General features: G+C 35.2%; 2 protein-coding genes across 3 annotated transcripts in view; one reads left to right on the top strand and one right to left on the bottom strand.

Annotated features, from left to right (window-relative positions):
• Positions 1 to 25: 25 nt before the first annotated feature.
• Tsp39D (Tetraspanin 39D) lies at positions 26 to 18621 on the bottom strand. 2 transcript variants are annotated; one of them, XM_074088256.1, is made up of 6 exons: positions 18500 to 18621; positions 18201 to 18307; positions 15924 to 16115; positions 7203 to 7373; positions 3983 to 4213; positions 26 to 2881 (listed from the first exon to the last, which is right to left on the bottom strand). In XM_074088256.1, exons 2-6 carry the CDS (start codon positions 18264 to 18266, stop codon positions 2816 to 2818), a joined length of 726 nt encoding a protein of 241 aa, XP_073944357.1. In that variant the 5' UTR covers positions 18267 to 18307; positions 18500 to 18621; the 3' UTR covers positions 26 to 2815. The 2 variants fall into 2 exon arrangements, with proteins under 2 accessions (XP_073944357.1, XP_073944356.1); XM_074088255.1 differs by having other exon boundaries at positions 18201 to 18313; positions 18500 to 18620.
• Positions 18622 to 20700: 2079 nt separating this feature from the next.
• LOC141428321 (uncharacterized) overlaps positions 20701 to 21324 on the top strand; it is a 20168-nt gene continuing 19544 nt past the window's right edge. The window contains exon 1 of the mRNA XM_074088258.1: positions 20701 to 20854. Within this exon, the coding sequence (XP_073944359.1) occupies positions 20783 to 20854 (72 nt within the window). The 5' untranslated portion in view covers positions 20701 to 20782. The remainder of the gene's footprint in view (positions 20855 to 21324) is intronic.

Below are 21324 nucleotides of genomic sequence, written 5' to 3'. Positions count from 1 at the left end.
AATATGAACTTATTCAAAGTTTCAAAAATATGTACCACACTCTTATTCCGACGCAACAAGGCCGTAGTAACATATTTTTGAGTAGTTCAAATAGATACTTATTTTTGCACTTGACTGTACCTGTTTAATCTGGTAATAATAACTGTATTACCTTAGCAACAAACTCTTGCTAATTATTTTGACTGATGTGCCCTGGCATACTAGCGTTTATCGCGACATAAAGCGTTCATCCTTTTCACACGTGCTTACTGGCTAGAAAGGGACGTATGCTTTACGTAACATTAGGGACGATAGCTAGTCTCTACGACTACTGATGTGTCTATCTCTATATGCATGCTAAATAGTTACCGTTGACCGAAGACACGTCCTACTTCACATTTGTCCCCTCCGCGATAATACCGAGACTTGTTCACTTTGAAATTGAAATGTAAGAAGAGTTTAGGGATACCTCAGTCAGAGAATGTTAATAATCTATAAGCACTGTTTCCTATGATGAGATGGCCGCACTGTAAAAGCTGTTATTGCCTTAATTAATTTGAGTGAAATGTTTAAGTCTTTAGATAGGTTTTTCTTGGCCAATTTTATTATAATTTTATGACATAGATAGTCAAATTTTTGAAACTTATTTTGCATACTTTAAAATAATTTTTGCCTCGTTCAATTATTTAGTGCAATGATAATCAAGACAAACTGACAAACATGTGTCCCTATTTTTGCGAGTTTTATAAATGCGGTACTATGAATTTGACGATAGTTAGAATATTAGATACAAGAATATTTATTTTTGACAGTCAAGATTTCTTTCGAGGCAGCGAGATTTTTAGGGGTCCGTTACCGAATAGTCAGATTTCACGAAGTAAATAAACTAAGTGTGGTTTCCGTTGGTCGCTACCCAGGCTGAAACGTACTTGAATGTAGACCACGCCCAAATTGGTTTTTGTACTATTATTAATACCAATATTAGATATCACAATGGACAAACCGAGCAATCTGAATTTGGGACTATGCTCGTTATGACTGTTTGCTATGGTTGGGTTGCTAACTCGAATTCAAGCGAGTTTTTATCCTAGAATTCGTATTAATGAGCTGTATAAAAATATTTTTTATGACGATATCGACCAAATGTAATCAAACCTGAGATTTCTTTGGGTAACCAAATCTGAACAAATTTAGACGGGAATTTTTGAGTATGAGTAAGGTCACTCATTATGTTTGACATTATTCGTGAAACGTTCACCATCGATTTGATCCATACAGGATTCAACCAAATTAATTATGATCTGATCCATCTGCCCGTCGTACTAACGAAAAGTTGTGTATCGCCCACTTAGTTACTTCAATTAGATGTTTCGCATATAACGCACTATGATGAAAATTAACCTTATTATTTGTGCTGTTGAAATTCCTTGGCTTGATCTTAAATTTTACTAACGGACCTTTTTAAAACCTATGTAGGTTGGAAAATCCGCGCAGGCTTGCTGTATTGTGAAAGTGATTCGACAATATGATAAGCAACCATTCATTTTCTTTCTTATAAAATAAACATATCATGGCTTGCGTTAAATAATGTTTTTTTTTTTTTAAATATGATCCTGGTATTGAAGTAGGAATTTGGCTTCCGATGTGTGCACTACAGGATGTGCCAAAAACTGTTCTGTCATTAAATTTTCCAACTTGTTTTTTTTTCTAACATATTCCGTTTAGTATGTAAACAATTATTAGGAATAAGTTATTTTACTGTCTAGGTAATGTGTAATGTATGTCTTAACCATAGTTCTAAATAAACTTAGCTGCGTAATGATTTTAGTGGGAGGGGAGGAGTATGTCGCGCGTATATGAATGTGTTCGACGACCGTAAGGAACGAAGAATTGTTATTTTTTGAAGAATTCGGTGATAACATTTTTGGTGTAACTGGTGCTGTGAGGTTCACATGCTTGCGACATACAATAGAATAATGAATGCTGCAAGGTATTCGAGACTGGATATTTTTGTCAATGTGATTATTAATTATTTTGTACTAATTACTATGTTGCTTGCAAGACGACAGCTGTATTTAACGCGACTGATGTTCCTCAAATCGATCGATGTTTAATGATAACTTCGGCCCCTTGTAACCATCTTTTGTTACAATTTATATCATGGTATAAAATAGAAAAGAATAAATTTGTGTGTAACTAGAACGCCGAATGCTGTTTTATTAAACCGAACTTCTCAATAAAAATACTTGTGTAGATGAAAGAGGATTTTATTATAAATGTACCTGGAAACACTTTCAAATATTACACTCATCTAATATAATAGAATTACAATACAATATATTTGTGTGCACCACTTCTACTAAACACTACTAAGACGTAGAGATTACGTAGTTAAATAACTTTTAGTGAGGACTACGCTGCAGACGCGAATATATTCATGGAATTTGACAAACTTTATAAATCAGTCTTCTACGCTGAGCACACTTCAATCATGGATGTGAGATTTTTCTAATTCGGTGCAGGATGCTGCTAATCACGCGACACTACAAACATTTGGCGTTATATTTATAGAAACATGAAAACTACGTAAAGAAAAAATATTCTTAAGATGCAACAAACTTGTTGCTTTCCTTGAAGATCTTATAAAATACGCTTAAAATAATATAATTCTTCGTACTACTAACTTTTAACTTAACATAAAAGTATTTTCCGACATATACAGACAAATTTAGAAACGAGATTAAAAAGTAATTATAATTTTAGACAAATTGAGACCACGTTACAATTCGATTTTTTTTTAATTGTTGATTATGTAGGGACGAAGCCTTCTAGGCGTTTAGACAGTTTCATACTGGCCGCGAATGGACCGGGCGAGGCAGCAGGCGAATATCACTCCCAGGAGCTGAAAAAAAAAAACATTGCATTTAGGGATTAGAAATTCAACAATGAATAATAATATATTTGTTTCTCATCTCATATTATTTAGAAAGATCTATTTGGTTCCTTCCATCAGCACCACCATCTTACAATAATAACAAACTTAATTATACTAGAGTCCAGAATTAGGCGAACTAGACTGACAGCTGAAAATGTTACCAGAAATAGAAAAAAAATAGTCATAGGAATATGTCGATATAACCTTAATTGTGTAGACGCGGAATAAAAATGTTTGTCACTTAGCTTTAGGTCTAAAAATTAAGCCGTGGTGGCCTAGTGGTTTGACCTATCGCCTCTCAAGCAGAGGGTCGTGGGTTCAAACCCCGGCTCGCACCTCTTGAGTTTTTCGAAATTCATGTGCGGAATTACATTTGAAATTTACCATGAGCTTTGCGGTGAAGGAAAACATCGTGAGGAAACCTGCGAAGCAATTCAATGGTGCGTGTGAAGTTCCCAATCCGCACTGGGCCCGCGTGGGAACTATGGCCCAAGCCCTCTTGTTCTGAGAGGAGGCCTGTGCCCACTAGTGGGACGTATATAGGCTGGGATGATGGATGATGATGATAAGAAAAAAAGGCCCGATTTTCATGAAAATTTGATAGATAGATAGATAAAAAACTTTATTCACAAACATGCCATGACAATTCTACATAAACAAACGATTCAAATTGTTACATATTTAAATTAAGTTGTCACGGCACAGCCCATTTGCACTTTAAAGTTGAATATTTCGCAAACAAATCACTGAATCGGAAAATTGACTGAGCAAATCCATAATGGTTTTAAAATACCTATCCAACGATACACCACCCACCACACTATAGGGTTGAATGAGAAAAAAAAATCACCCCCAATTTACGTCTATGGGAGGTACCCTAAAAAAAAGTTGTTTCTAGCATTGATAGTCCCTGAGCAAAGCCGCGGACGGACGGACAGACAGACAGACATGGCGAAACTATAAGGGTTTTGTTTTTGCCATTTTGGCTCCGGAACCCTAAAAAAGTTTTCTATAATGATCCTCTCGCTAGTTGAAAGAAGTAAACGTTATAATTATAAACATACATACCTGTACCATAGCAATTCCCAGTCCAACTCCGCCAAGCACATAGGCGATTTCTTGCATGTGTGACACTACTTTGGTGAGGCAGCCGCTCTTGTGCAGAAATTCAGACGTTTCAGTGCAAGGCGTGGCGACTCCTGTGCCGGCGATCTCTTGGCCACTGCAGCAGCTGTCAGGGATCTTGGGCGGTACTACGGTCTTCCAGTCAGCTACGCCGTAAATACCGCAGCAGGCCAACTGTGGATCACATGAATGGGTACTTCAAATTTAACAGTTTACGTTTTGTCTCTTGTATTCGCACATCGCAGCAGTATTTATCAGCACTTGTTGCAAATTAATTATGAATTTTCAGTATAAAAATTTAAAAAGGTTTGACATTTTCATTAAAATTTAATTTTTACTGTCGCTAAAATGTAAAGACATTGAAGTCATTAACAAGGCTCGGATACCGGTTAAATTTGCAAACCGTTATCATGTACTTGGCGCAAAACCTTTTCATTTTGGTTTCGTTCGCGAAACCGTTATTTTTAAACCTGTTTTTAAGGGAACATTTCCATAAAGTTCTTGTTAGATTAACCGGTTTAGAAAAATACAAAAACAGGTTTATTCCGGTGCAGGATAAAGGTCGCCGCCCGCCGCCGGCCGGCCGGCTGTCACTAGTCGAATAAACCGGTTTATTTAGGTTATAGTTAAGTTCTTCAAAACGTTCGCGTTCTTATCAAAGTTCGGAGTTAAACCGAAATACACCGGTATTGACAGCTATTTTATAAACCGGTTCCGAGCCTTGGCCATTAATAGGGTGTAGGTAGTCCTGAGTTCGATAAATTCTTACGGCCTCTTGGTAGCTGGAAAAATATCGAGATTTAATAGCTAAACTTGAAACAGTATTGCCTAACAAATGTTCAGTACAGTCACCTGCATTAATATCTGACACGTCCTAGCGGCTCTAGAAATAGAGTCTTATCAGATATTTATCCACGCACTGTTGTGTCAGATATTGGGGCTGGTGACTGTACAGCTAGGCAGTGTTTACTATTTACCCATGTTATCTCCAACAAAGATAATTAACTTGTTATTATTTTAACGCAATTCGTGGAACGCTTGAAGTACCACGTACTTATTTGACATTAATATTGAAATGGGCACGTATCTGCACATATATAGATATATATCTATTAGTTAAAAAGTCGAGGGTCAAAATATCGAACGATCTAAATATCTACTATCATTATACCGACGTCTAGAATTCCTAACAGAAATACCGAATGGTTAAAATATCGACAGTTCAAAATATTTACAACCGAATGATCGATATATGCTAATATCAAAACACAAAATATCAATCGTCAAAAACCCAAAGTTTAAAATATCGAAAATTAAAATAGCGAAGGATCTTAACATCTAATATCATTAATTCATGATGACGGTTAGCATTCCTAGGCTCAAGTGCAGAACGGTTTAATAGTTGAACGTCAAATTGCGCGTGCACGAAATAGGAGGGTAGATGCGAAATCATTATGCGCTGTGTGCGCGTAGCGTAGATGTTAGTTATACATAAAAATAATGCAACACGTAATAATTAAAGTTCATTATAAACAATTTGTACAACAAATCTACTCGCCTTTTCGACCTTATACAACCTACTTTCCTAGTGAAAGTTATCCTAGCTGCTATAAAAAAAAAACCTAACATCGAAGGCTAAAGCGGGAGCCACGCTCCGCTTCGCTCCCGCCTTAGCCTTTAGAACCTAAACTATCCGAGTCGCTTCTGCTCCGAACCGTCTTGCTCGTTGGCTTCGCTCGCTCGCACAAATCAAATCTTTTTGTACATTTGGCAGCATAACTAATCATTATTAAGAATGTTGTTATACATTTTAATAATTATATTGAATAACCGAAATTTCAAATAAAATTATTTTATATAGGCACGCATTATAGCAAAAGGATTGTTTATGACTGCTTGTCTGTATTTTTATTTCGTGTTATTTGTGTTTGTGTGTCGAATTTGTGTGAATAAAAGGAAAAAAGCCTTACATGTAGTCTATGTTACTAGCAATAATATCAGCTACCTGCCAATGAAAGTTCCATTAATATCGGTTCTGCCGTTATGGAGATTACACGGAACAAACAATCATAAACGAGCCGTTCCCAACTAAATGATTGTTTGCATAAGCAAGTGATAGCTATCAATATTTCTTAAAGTAACTTCACGAATTGGGACTGTGCCAATTACATTATTACCTACAACAAGTTAAATGAAAGCTAATAATTATTTATTTTTATTAGCAATACGCTTGCTCAACGAAAACTAAGGTTTTTGGACCGGACGGCACTGGAACACACAAATCTAGTGGCGTTACGCGTCAGATAACGCCACTACTTTAAAAAATCTCGTATCTCAAATCAATACGTCAACAAAATTGACCTTTGAAATAATGTTCGTAAAGTTCAATTAGAAAAGTATCAATTTTGAGATACGAGCTTTTTTCAAAGTAGTGACGATATGTCCCTTCAACTAGACCACAAAGAATCCCAGAATTGGATTCCGTGAGTGCGATGGGGGATCCTTTTTTTCGCAATTTAAAGAAAGATAAACTCAAATTGAAGCGTAATCATACCGTATACTTAATATAATAAATACAAAAGCTTGTGTGAATGTGTGGCTGTTACTATTTCACGCTATAACAGCTGGACAGATTTGGAGGTATTTATTGTGAAATGTGGTGGATCTCGGGGTGTGTACGTATAATATGTTTTTCCCGTTACATTTACCTCGCCTCGCTCCGCTCAGCTGTTTCCACCAGAGATGTGCTGTGCGAGGTTAGGTAAATGAAGCGTTTCTATTGGTTCACATCTCTGGTTGAAACGCAGCGTCAGACACGTAAAATCCATACAAAGATGTAGAAACCTTCAATTGTATTTGGGAATTCCCGTGAAAATTTAGTAAAATAGGTTTACGCGAGCGAAGCCGCGAGAAAAGGCGGTTTCAGACTAGCGAACGTTATTTGCACGTATAAGCTCATTTTTGAAAGCGCACGCACGCGCTTATAAGTGCGGTTTTGTTTTCTTCGAGCGTTAAAAATGCAGGAATTCGCGCGTGTCGTTCGGTTTAGCGTTCGGTTCTAGCGTGCGTGTAAGCGCGTACACCAAAAACGACCGTATGCGCGTAGAAAAAGCGCTAGTCTAAAACCACCATAAAGGCTACTAATTTGATAAAAGGAACTCACGTCAGTCTGCATGATATCGAAGGTGTTCTTGACATTAGGGTCCGTCGGGTATTCCTTGATAGTGGCATTGAGGTGACGCACGATGCTGGTCTCCAGATCCTGGTTCTTCACATAGCCTGCGATGCCGACTGCGAGCTCAGCCACGAAGATCACCAGCAGGAATACCGAGAACTGAAAATATACGGTCAGTTGAGGTATTTCCTTACAGGTTTTTGGTCCATTCTGTACGGGCCTGGCTATACTACCACGGCGCGGCGCCGGAGTGCGGTACGTTGCCGCAGCGTGCAAATACACAATGCCGAGCACTTTACAAATTACATGAAACATAATTTGCATCTTGTGCACCGTGCAGCGGCAACGTGAAGCACTCCAGCGTCGCACCGTGGTGATGTGACCAAAAATTGCGCCACACATGGAAATCTCAATTATTTTCTTTGTGTCACGAATTGCCAGGCCACCCTTTCCCGACGATGTCCTAGATATGGAACTACACTGTCGAAGAACTGTGGAAACGGTTTTTTTTTTCATAATGTTTAATCGGTTTTTGTAAGGGAAAGGCAGGAGTGGTTATATCACATTATGGCCGATTTAGAAGGCTAATTAACTTCATTTAAGTAGGTATGTAAGTAATTTCTATATCGAGTTTTCCTTATGAGCGCAACAAGTTTTGTTTGTTAGTTAGGTACTTTAACTAGGTGGCATTTTGAACCTACTAAAATCTGCATTTCACAGTTCTTAAATTATAAGAATTGTTCAACTAACCAGAGGTTCCCAAACGTATTTCTTCTAATACCCACTTTGAAAATCAGTTATTTTGTAGCGCCCCCCATTTTTTTAACCGACTTCAAAAAAGGAGGAGGTTCTATGTTCCAATGTTGGTATTTTTTTATGTATGTTCACCGATTATTACTCAGTCAATTGTGGATCTATTTTCAAAATTCTTTTTTTCACCTTAAAAACCTCAATAACATATTAGTCTCGCCTAATGAAGGTACAAAGGTGGAGATTTTTTCTGGGCCCCTTACCGCCCCCCTCTCGGCCTCCAGCGCCCACAAGGGGGCGTTATCGCCCACTTTGGGAAAGACTTAACTAAGCTATTCGTAAATAGTTAACGTGCGTGAAATCAGATCTATTTAGCGTGTTTATTTAAAATAAGTAGGGAATTGACGACCGGATGGCCAAGTGGTTAGACCTGACTACGAAGCTTGAGGTCCCGGGTTCGATTCCCGGCCAGGGCAGATATTTGTATGAAAAATACGAATGTTTGTTCTCGGGTCTTGGATGTTTAATATGTATTTGTGTAGGTATGTATTTATCTATCTATGTCTGTTTATCCGTTGCCTTGTATCCATAATACAAGCTTTGCTTAGTTTGGGACTAGGTCAATAGGTGTCAAGTGTCCCATCATATTTATTATTATAATTATAATTCTCTCTTTTAGTCTCAGAAGCAACCTTTAAAGCACTTAAATCAGTTGTAGTTATTCAAAGAATTAGTCATGTCCATGTTGCGGCTCTTACAGAAAAACCAAAGGAACGAATGAGGCCACGGACATCTTTTGTAATGATAATACTTATGCGTACCTACTTAATCTACAGACAGTCACATTTCTTTCTACACCACATTTAACTCGGGTTACGTGACTATCTATAAGATGCCTAGACTTAGCAGGAAAGATAAGTAAAGCTATACCTCTAAAATGGGCAACACGTTTTATGGTTCCCTATGCTATATGTACGCTTTATGGTTTCAGCTTCGACAGTAAAAATTAATAGTCTGTTTAATTATTTCTTACATTACTCGTAAATAAGCGAGAATGCAGTTATTCACGCATATTTACGAGTAATGTCCTCCTATATAACTATATATGTGCCCTTTTCTGACCCCAATCATAGATAAGAAGCGCCCACAAGCGGCTCCCACAAGTTATGGTTAAAAACCTGTTTAATTTTTTTTTAATAAATGGCACTGAACTGTTGTCTAAATAAATTTAAAAATAAATGCGACATTTTATATATTACACACTACTTATCTGTTGCCCGTACTTCCGTCTGCGACGAATTCTATTATAAATATGAATCTCAAACCATCTCCATACCATATTTCACCTAAAATTTAGATTCTAAATCACTTCAGTGACTCAAGCGTGAAGAGGTAACATACCAGACGAACAGACAGAGTAACTTTAGCATTTGTAAATTAGTATGGCTGGATATTATAAAGATTCTATGTTTATAGCTAGGTCCTATAAATATTTTAAAGATGTGAAGTGTTCCAGTGGCGGAATTAAACTGGTCCTCTCGATTCTAGGTGGTTATTTCTGGGTTAGCGGCTAATTCCAATTTAATTCCTTTGTTATTTTAGAAACATGATGTCACCCGGGACATCGGATTTGCTTATAAATAGACGTCATTCAGAGTAAAGTATAAATCCTGCGATAACAACGAGGTAAATGACCGACTATTTCTGTTTTGTTGGTGAAAATTATTTTAGATTTCTATTGACACCTATACATATTCTATGGGAGTTGGGACTATATTATTGATATTGTTTTTTTCCGTACCTCAAAGGAAAAAAAAACGGAACCCTTTTAAACTTTAACCTTAACAGTCAGTCAGTCAGATAAGTAGACAGAAAACAAAGTGATCCTAGAAGCCTTAAAGGATCACTTTGTTTTACGTATATCTGACTGTTATTTGTTTAATTAAGACACTTTTTCTCAGAAATTCGTGGATGTATCAAGCTAAAATTAATATCAAATACTCATGTCTGCTACCCTACCCCTGAAGCAGTGAAAAAATTAAACTTTACCAATAAGAAAATTCTGAAAAATCTTTTTTTTTCTGTCTAAAAACTTAATCATTTTCGAAAAAATTTTTTTTTTTTTATAATAAGAAAGTACTAAGTTAAGAAAAATTCTTCCACGACTATTTCTCAAAAAGCTGTCCATTTTCATTTGACCACTTATAAAAAAAAACAGACGCTATTTCCACACAAAAAAACAAGAATATTGTGTTTAAATATACCTATACAAAACCTTGTGGTAATAAAAAGTCAGCTAATCTTTGTTGTTGGATCCAATAGAAAGTTTCGATGTAGTTACAAAATTACGATTTTTTCCTCACAAGATTTCGTGACGTTTTCCTGACGTCAAGAAATTGTAGATGTTTTGTTTTATGATCTCGTCCTTAGTGTTAATAATTTCTTCTGATTTCTTGTCAATTTCATGACGGGACAACTTTTTGAAAAATACCTACTCTCAGTTGACGAAAGAAAGTGTTTGGCCCGTAAGCCATTTCAAATCAACCACTTCCTAAGATTTAATTAAACTAGTCGCGATGATCGTCTAATGTGACAAATTACTCTAGATGAGCATTAACTGGAAAGGAAACGTCCATTTAACGTCACGAAACGACTGCAGAGGCACAAAGGTCGCATTGCCTTCCCAATTGACTTCTGTGGATCACCGAGTGACCAACTTAACCACAGTACGTATACACCCACTGATTTTTCATGTGTTAATGAATAATGAATGGCCAGTTTTATAAGAGGCATATTATGCAAAAAGGTTATAAAATTTGGTAGATCTGGAATGCATCTACCTTACAGACCTACCTACATAGATGTAGATATAAAAGGGTGTAGTGTCCCATCGTTTTAGGTGTTTTTTATTTTTTGTCTATGTAGGTATAATTAATAAGAATTTTAGTCTAAAGCGCATTGGTTTTACTATAATTTTGTCATTTTTTATTGATTAATACATAAGTTGGCGAAGCGATGGTGGGCATTTTCACAAAAAAGTGTACCCATTCCTTTTTTCAATTTTGGAAAAATTATGGTTTTTCCTACTCAGAATCAAAAGCACAATCGATTCCGATGGTTCAAAAAATGTCCCAATCAAAAATTACAGTTTGTGACATTTTAGACACTTGAGCCATTCTTTAAAATAGCGATAGGTATTAGGCTTAGTTTAACATCTCCATCCAGAGACCGATCTTTTCGATCTCCAGAGATCGATCCGGTCGTGACTCGGTGCTAATGTTCGGGAAGTTAGTACTTAGCTCTTAAATAGTCGTTTTGTCATGGCATTGTTCTAACCTTGCACTTCACGGGTCTGTGACTTGCGATAACAATTATTGATCGCGTTATTATATCAGGCGGTTGTGAGCAATGTCGTTACTTCTGTTATTGTGTCGTTAATTCTGTTATTAGTCAGTGGTCAGTGGAAGTTTGTGAGTCATGAGTACTTATCGGAACGTATCCTAACGATAACGCCTAGTTAATTACGTAGCTTTTAAATAGGTTTAGGTGTATAAATTACATCTTTCTTACTATGTTAATTTTACTGAGAGCTGCAACGACGCAAGCCTAAATTACAGCTAATTACAAATCTAAGCCATCTTACTAATTTCTGAGTTATCCAACTGAAGGCACCTGCAGAGAGCAAATAGATTTGTTTGCGATAGTGAAGTTTGCTTTGGTAGTTTCCAGGACAAACCTTAGCTAAACATCTCGCAAGCACAGAAAGAGACACCGTGCGTTTGTCTACGGCAGGTATAACTGGGTTTCCATACGTTCCGTTTATATGGGACTTTTAGCGTATTTAAGTATCGTGCCCCGTATTGTTACGTGTCCCGTTTAAGCAAACAAGTAAAGCTAATAAAGAATGTAATCTGCGCAGTACCTAATTAGGTTAGCATTACAATATGGAATTTGGAGCCCCCCCCCCCCTTAGAAGTGGCGCCCGGGGAAACAACCCCGATCCCCCCGCCCCCAGCACCACAGGCCTGGCACTAATAAGTCCTGTATCAGTTTCCACCAATTATGACAACCCTACTAAGTATAAACCGAACAAAAGGATAAAACGTCAAAAAATGGTCTGTACTATCATAGTAAAAGAGAAGAGTTCTCTTGTAGATACGCATTCTCGATCTTTTTCCAAGCATTTCGTCCCAAGAACTTGGCACTGAGACTCGGTGTCATGTCAATCCTTCTATGAACACACAAGCATTGGAAAATGTAAACCACAAGTTATTGGTCGCAGAAGTGGAAGTGTACCTACCTAACTATATGTCAACCTTACCCCTATCTAAAGGCCAATGTTTTGTGGTTTACGTTGAAGTAGGTTAAACCACATGAATTTAATACAGGTGTGCAAGGAACCTCAGCCTCAGAAACACACCTGTGTAATTTGATGTAACTAAATAATAAACAATTCTTTAACATTCCAAATTACTTCTGAATGTACAACACATTCATAAGTAAACATACGTCTGTGAGTTTTTTAACCTATGGCTGATAAAAAAAACAATAATAAACTATCCTTAAGTAAGTTACCTACTCTAAGAACGTATTTAAATAAATTTTGTTAGTTAATGATGTGACGTTTAGGTGCGTTAATTAATATGGATTTTATGGATGCAATAACTTTGCGTGCTCAATTATTATATTCTAGTTACTTATTAAACAGAACCCATACAGTGTTAAATTACTTTTAAGGTTACAATGACCAATGCATTAATCTTACCTATCGCTGTTATTTATTTACAAATAGGGAATCCTAGACTGGTTTTGAGTGTATGGTAAACACCGGTTTATTTCGGTTTTCCTTCCATACAGTAAAAAAAACCATTTTGAATACCCTATACTTCGTTTTTTTAGCATTAGAAAGAAGGTAACGACGTGTCTTTTTTTTTTATTTAAAAACAATTTTGAAAAATAAGTCACAGCAAATAGTAACAATTGGCGAGGCCATATGATCATTTACATTGTTTTGGTATTATAAGTATAAGTTACTGTTTTTTTAAACTTTATTCAATAAAAAGACTCGTCAAGATTGTTTACCCTTTGTCTAATGCTAAAAAAAAGACAAAGTATAGGTATATACAAACTATTGCCTATGGTAGTGCCAATAAATTTACAGGCTTTCGTACACAAGTCCTAAAATTTGGAGAAATTAGTTGTTTAACTTGAAGTTTACGGCAATGGATACGGGATATCTTCATATAAACATCGCGACATGGTCACCCTATCAGTCGTTATGAGATTCGTCATTTTGCAGTGTATTAATTTACTATAGTGCATTTCGTAGAGTGCATTGCTAATAAGTGCGATTCAATACGTTAGAAAATAACAAATTAAATTTCAACACAATTTAAATTTAAATCACTTGATCACGATCACTGTACTGATAACATAAAATACGTTTTTAAATATATTATCCCTGTTACTGGAAAACCGGTATAAACAGACCAATGCAGTGTTTATTTCATGTCATGAAATAATGAACTCAATAAGAATTTTTGAGGTGCTATTAAGGGTTTAGCTGGTTGGAATAGTTGAATTGGTAAATGTCAATTGTTTGTCGCCTCATTCCTAGTAATCACTCCAACTTTCAGCCCTCTATCTTGAACTGTCACAGAGATAATGTCAAAAATATATTTTCTTAATTTTTTTTTAAACTCGTTTGCTCCTATTCCATAGCAGCTAAAGCATTGAAACAAAATCACAGCTATGTAGTTTTTGTGGGAGTATACCCTACAATTGTATTAATATTTTATACGTGAAAAAAAAAGACAATTTATTTTTTGACAGCTCTTTCCAACAAGTTTTTTAAAGGTACACTTATGAAAATAACATATAAATTGCAAATAGTTTTACCTACTACCATACGAAAACTAGCGAAAGTATTCAAACACAGCAGCAGTTCAGTAACCTTTTGTGACAGCCATACGTCAAATTCAAAATAATACACTCTTTGTTTTTGTTATGCTAGGCAACGAACATGAAACTTTGAAAGCGAACCTTCAGAAGGCTACACTCTTGATACTTGCATACTTTCGTTAGTTTTTTTTTTTAGTATGTTGCACCAATTATAATCAATTGATTTTTCGTATGGTAGTAGCTAATACTATTTGAAATTTATATGATTTTTTTCATAGGTGTACCTAACAAAAAAACTTGTTGAAAAAAGCTGTCAAAAAATAAATTGCAATTTTTATTTTTATTTTATAGTAAAATTGTAAGGTATACTCCCACTCAAACCACGTAGCTGTGATTTTGTTTCGATGCTTTAGCTGCTATGGATTATGGAGTGATTACTAAGTAGTTATGAGGCGACCAAAATTTGACATTTACCCATTCAACTATTCGTCACAGGGGCCACATGTCCTTCCTTAGCCTGCTAAACCCTTTTATCAAAAGCAGCGTATTACTCATAACATGACTGTTTTCCCACTGATGCCATTATTAATCCTCGGTTTTACCCAGACATTTACTCTTCCTGGTACCTATTTATTAGAAATGATTATTACTTTTATTCCATGTCATTAAAACGGATTTTTCCTGTAATAATGGAAATAATAATGACACCTTAACTACACAAAACATCCATGGCATAAGTCAAATAGCATAATAGTATATTTTTGAAATGAAAACCGTAGGAGTGTTTTAAGTATCTTAAGTTTCTAATTTATCAGTGAATGTAGAACTAGCTATTATTTTTCTAGCATAAATTGTAAGCTAAATCAATTAAAAAATTCAAAATAATTGAGGAAAAACTGAAAATTTACAAATTTATAATAAATATTAGGCCACTGAATATGAACATTATTTCTACCATTTTTTTTTTCAAGTAAACATACAAAAATGTGACTATATCCAATAAAAGGGACCACTTTAGTGTTATGGAGTTATTAATATTTACTAAAACTAAATAAAATTGGCTATCCAGTGAAAAAATAATGATTGAATAATGATAATGTGCCACGATTATCTAATATATAAAATTCTCGTGTCACAGTGTTTGTAACCAAACTCCTCCGAAACAGCTAGATCGATTTTTATGATTTTTTTGTGTATATTCGGTAGGTCTGAGAATAAGACATAATTCTTTTTTATAAATTAAAAAAAAATCATTATGCAAAATGTACGAGTTGAGAGAATTGAGTTTAAAGTTTATTTATGCTCGTGAAAAATACACACTAGTTATGGAATGATTAGTAAAAATTTTATCTACTATCAAAGATTAAATACAGATATCAATGGTGTCAATAACTTTGATGATTCGGACGGAATGTTTTCAAAGAAGGACTTGAAAGAGTGGGAAAAAATCAAGTATCTTAATTACCGTTATAAATAGTCTGCAGTGTTGCCATGAATTCAATTCAAGATTAGATTTAATAATGGCAGCACTACAACCCTTCATAAAAGTGTTTTATGACGGTGCAAAATTCCGATTTTTTTCATGGTTGTGAAAAATTTAAAATTAAGAAGTGATCACAGTCAAGGAACTGTAAAATGCCAATTCCTAGTTTTTTTAGCTGATTTTTTACAGTATTCTTTGCCTGCTAGTGTTAATGAAATTTTATTCATGTCAACAAAATTGAACCTTGACATAAGGTTTATAAAGTTCACAGAAAAAATATCTATTTTGAGGTAAGTACGAGTTTTTTTTAAGTAGTGACGATGAATATTATTTTACTCAAATTGTTATTTAAGGTGCTAATAACCGATTAGTAACAAAAACTCATACTAGAACCCTCAAAGTACTTAGTCCCTTACACAGTCACAAATATTTCTGCAACCTCAACTTGTTTAGTTGCACGTGTTGTACCTATTCTTTTAGGCATCTACTAAAAATAAAATGAAAATAAACCACCAACCCATTAAAAAGTTTAAAAGTGAAAAATAGTTTTTTTTTCTATTGTTAAAGATACTTACAGAAACAATCATGCAGTGGTTCTCCTTAACAGCACCACAGCATCCGAAGAAAGCTACAATGAAGACAATCACTCCCACAATGATAAGGACGACCGGAGCCGAGGTGTAGAAGTTCTCATCAGTCAGGTCAATGTACGGGGACGAACTGATCTCAGCCTTGATGCCCACAATCAAGATGATCAGCCCAGAGATCTAGAACAAGGATATGTTATTATGAACTGAAATTAAGAGTAAATGCTAGATTGAAAATTACATTTGGATTTTTGATGGACAAATACAGAGCTTCAACTAAGGCAATTACAAAATAGTATGAATATTATATGCATACATCATTATTGCAGGAGCAAAACGATTTGTCAGCACTGAAAGATTATGCAAATAAGCAATAAAGAAGTGACACTTATATCCTGCAACATTTTATGCCTATGAGTTTAAAATTTATCAACTTTATTTCTAATATCAGACCTCCACACTTGACTTGATTACTAGTGCTTACTTAAAAAGATTAACTACGCAATTGCAACGAAAACTTTTCAGTCACTTTTTCTATTTAACATTGTCATTTATTAATTATTCGTAATAATAACTGTGTTCAAACCTAATTATCAAGTGTTTTTAAAAATGCTGCAAAGGAAAAAACATGCGATGAATTTGTGGAGTTGTGGATAAAGGATTATACCGAATTACAGGGTCGCTGATATAAAATTATATTGCTCTTAGTGCAACGTTAGTTTCCATCAAACAAAATCTTCTGTGGAATGACATTTCAACTCGCAATTTCAACTTAACTTTAATACTTAATACTTAAATTATTACTAAATAGACATTCTGTTAGTTCTTTAACTGATTTGTTTTTGCTCCCCTGATAATGATGTATGATTAAACATATGCATTTAACAACTTCCAAACTTTGTGGTTTCATTATTAGCATGCTATGGAAATTCTCGGCCAATATATTATGTCCCAGTGCAGGGCACAGGCTATGAGAGAGCTTGGGCTGGAGTTCTCTCGCAGGTTCAGTACAGATTGTTTGAGAACTTTACACAAATTTTATCCTAGCTATATTTTCCAATATTATAAAGCTCATAGTAATTTCAAATGTAATTTCACACATGATTCCTGAAAAACTGAGTTGCAAGACTAGGCTTGAACCCACAATCCTCTGCTTAAGAAGCCATAGGTCTAACCACTATGCAACCACTTTTTAGAGTTGACACTTTTCTAGAGTCGTCGTAATAGTTAGACACTTGAAATTTTCACAGATTATGTATTGCTGTGGCTGCTATAACAACAAATAAATAATAAATTTAAAGGGGGGCTCCCATACAACAAATGTGATTGTTTTGCCAGTTTTTTAATGATAAAAAGTAGCCTATATACTTATTTATCGATATAGCTTTCTTTTAATAAAAGAATTTTAAAATTAAATCCGTAGTTTCAGATTTTATCCCTACATACAAACATAAATCTATATTATAATGTATATATCCTCCTGAGTCCTGACATTTTTTAACAAACTTAGCGTTTAAGACCTAGAAAATTACAATTAATTATTCTTAATTACAATATTCTTAGAATTCTTTATTCAATGAACAATTTGTTGCTTATAAGTACTTTCATTGTCCAGTGTTTAAGTGTTAATTCTCCTTTATAATGGATCACATGCGAGGACTTACTTTATAAAGGTACCTAGCTAAAGTTATACTGTATATTTTTTTCTTACAAAAATGTTGCATTATTCATTACTTACTCATTCATTTATAATTGGCTTTTACCAATACATTGAACTGTACAGTAGATAAGGTATGCAATGTTTTGCAGAGCACAACATTCATAAAATTGAGATAAGTGGATGCAGACTAAACAGTGTTAAAATTCTCATTAAACAGTTGTGACATTAAAATAAACTGCTTAAAGAATGTTGTTTTAAAACATAACAATCCGGTTTGTCATATGATTAAGTCCTCATTTTCAACAAGTGTTATTACAGTTAGCCAGTCAAACCTTATGCAATGCTTGTGACTCATGTCTTCGACAAAGCATTAATTCGCCTCTCACCTTAGCATAGGTTTTTTCAAATGAAGGTAGATGTTTACTATCTTATCTACTATGTTTACTATCGTAATTTACGTGCGTGGTTCTAAATTATGTTTTACAGATTTAGAACTTAATTCAACAACGGTGAAACCTTTTAACGGCATGCTCCGAAAAATGCAGCGACAGAATAGGTGACACCGTAATGAAAAAACTTCGATATGATCTAGAAAAAATACTTACCGCGAACAGAAGGTTGAAACAAAAAAGCAGGTACTTGATGCACGACATTCCTAAACCGAGAGCCATCGTGAAATTCGAAAGAAGACAATTTGATTCCAAATCACTTCCTGAAACTAAAGCACAGTTTATTAGCTACTACGTCGTCATACACTCCTCCAGTGCGAAGTTAAAACCATCGATTTGTCGTGTTGACAATGGATTAAACACTGCACAATTCAAACAGAGAGCACAAAGATGCATTTAAAAAGTTTGAGTATTTTTCTGAATTTATTACGAGCTTTACTTAAAAATATTCTTACCGTCAATTATCGATATACAATTTTAAAATAAAACAAGGACGAAACGATCCAGCGTAAACACACCTATCGCGGAAAACAAACAAACGCGAATGGCGAATGAAATCCAGTATCCAGTGTTGTCAGCATCTACTACGCACCACTACCACCACTACGCAGTACGCACTACGCACGCAAAATGACGTTGAATTGAAACGGTTGAAAAAATGGAAACTACATTTTCTGATTGGTCCTTGTCACTAAAATTTTCAAATTCTTGTTTCTGTGCTGCTCGACTGTTTTGTCTTGGGTCACAATAGATAATTTAACGACACTAAAGGCGCGGTCACATGCAGTCGCTCGACGCTCGTTTCCAGCGTCAAATCTGGTCACGTGACACGCGATAAAGCTGAAAATGCTGAGCTCACGGGCTTCATATAAACTTATTCATATAATGTTTGTGGTTGAGCTATATCGCTGAAAAAAAAACCTTTAATTTCGGAAATAACTGTTTTTTTTTCGTTCACTCCAATTTCTGGGTGACACTATTTACCGGCCCGATATTTCATGTACACACCCATACACACTGATGTCAAACTGAGAAGTTTCTATGGGCTTGTACTACTTACTGACCAATTCGTCATTTATGCTGATGATGATAGTGAGTCCGAGGATGATGATGATGATGAAGAAGAAGACAGTGATGATGATAGCATCATGATTAATCCATCTCCCCTGAACCTAGACCAGGCACTAGCTCTGCTAATGACCTAATGGAAGGAATATCTTTTTTAGATGATGATTAAATTATTTAAATATGTAATAATGTGGTAATAATAAAAACATAAATAAATATTCTATCATTTTTTTCACAATAATATCCGATATACCTACACTAACAATCTATAAAAATTAAAACTAACTATTTTTAGAAGTAGATTTATCTACGTCAAAGTTTCTATAGTTTAATTATAGTTAGGCACTTTTTTTGCTCGTATGTGTACGATGCGCAAACTCCCCACTCCTTGTTTAATGCTCAAGAAGTTTGCCGGTATCTGTACATTTAATATCATGTCGGTATTGACGGTATTGTTCGGCCGTGAAATAGTGTCACCCCAATTTCTTTTATTTGTATCACTGCCACGACTTCCACTAAAGAAGGTTAAGAAATCAGCTACCAAGACCGAGATCATTCCTGCAAGCATCTTGATGCTGCTGTTCGACGCGGCGACTTGATGTTGCTTTTTTGAGTCGCGGGAAATTTAATATAGGGTCACGTGACCATCTTTTTATCGCTGGAAACGAGTGTCGAGCTACTAGCATGTGGCCGCACCTTAGCATAAACGTATTGCAATGTTGCCAGATTAAAAGATACATCGAAAGCGCGGTAGGATTCAAACTTGATTCAAACGTTGAGTTTTCTCTTAGTTTTGTTTAGTTGTTTGAAGTCAAACAAGAGACTATGCCATTTTTAGATTTGATGACATTACGCGTAGGACTTGCTACTTGATAACTAAGTAACTCAACCCTCAAACAGACTCAAAACAAGCCTAGGAACTGTTTGATCCTACTTGGTCGTCGGCATGTACTAAAACGGAACGTCTGTTACCAGCACGTTACCACAAGTACTACACAGTAGACATTGCAGTCACGGCTGTTACCAGTCACCACCAGGCTAGTTGAGTACCTACTCAAAGCCACCAGGCCCTTCTTAAATTAACGTTTTACAGGTAATTTATTAATGCTAGAAAAATTATTGAACTATTATGTTATTCTTTTTAAAGTCTAGAAATAAATTATGAAAATGTCTTATATTTTTTGCTAAATCGAGGTTTCTCTTTGTTCTACTATCCGTTTAATTTAAGGTTTGAATTAACGGTCAAATTGTAACACACGTTTCTTGGTATAAAGAACACAAATGGACTAAAAATACCTACATGTACATTTATTAGCGGTATTTATTATGTTTTTAATATAGGTAGCACAATTTTAAATAGTTTCGTGTTTCATTTAAAAAGTGTGCAAATTTTACCGTTTAGTTTCAAATGTAAAAATAAATGGAGTACTTTAAAGTCCAATATTATTGAATGATGATAAGTAGATAAGTTTTGCGTCAAAATTCCGCGCGAAACTTTTTTTAAGTTGAACAAACGTGAACTACATTTATTTCGGGAGATAAATTTTGACTAAGCGATATGGATAACGTCAAGATAACTCAAACTTTGACTACTGAGATAAACATCTCGGTCTCCAGTTGACTTATCTCGGTCGAAGGATCGACAGATATTTTGAAAATTGTTAAACAAGATGGAGATGAAAGTGCCCAAAATTTTCAAGTCAGTGAGGTACAATCTGGCTGCAGTTAACAGTGTTTTCGTGGTAAGGAGATCTTGTTTGTATTCGTGTGAATTGATTCTGTGACATTTTGCCGCACTGAATGCACCGCGGTTAACTGGTTTTGTATGTAACGTAAGGTAACATGTACTTATTATTATTAGTGGTACCTATAATAGTATGTAATATGCTTTCGTTATTATTACTCAGTGTCTGAACTCAAGTTTTCGGTTCTTTGTACTTATGAAGTGAACCTCTAAACGTTAAAAATCTAGCATAGAATTTAGGCAGTTTAAGTTATTACCTATTTATAAAAATATACAAGAAACTAAGTACTTTACTTACAATGATTTTTTTGTCCTCTAAACCATCTAAACTCAGTGTGGGATATCATTGGATAGGGCATTCAAATACAAAATAAGTTTGCTATGACTATTTTTGAGATGGCATCAGTTTGCAAACTGAAAGACTTTCAATTGCTTATTTAAGTGAGAGGCAACTGTTCCCCCCCTGCC

This window comes from Choristoneura fumiferana, chromosome 5 (assembly GCF_025370935.1).
Source record: "Choristoneura fumiferana chromosome 5, NRCan_CFum_1, whole genome shotgun sequence".
NCBI classification, from domain to species: Eukaryota; Metazoa; Arthropoda; class Insecta; order Lepidoptera; family Tortricidae; genus Choristoneura; species Choristoneura fumiferana.
The sequence above is the reverse complement of the archived record's forward strand: the minus strand, read 5'-3'. Positions and strand labels throughout refer to the sequence as shown.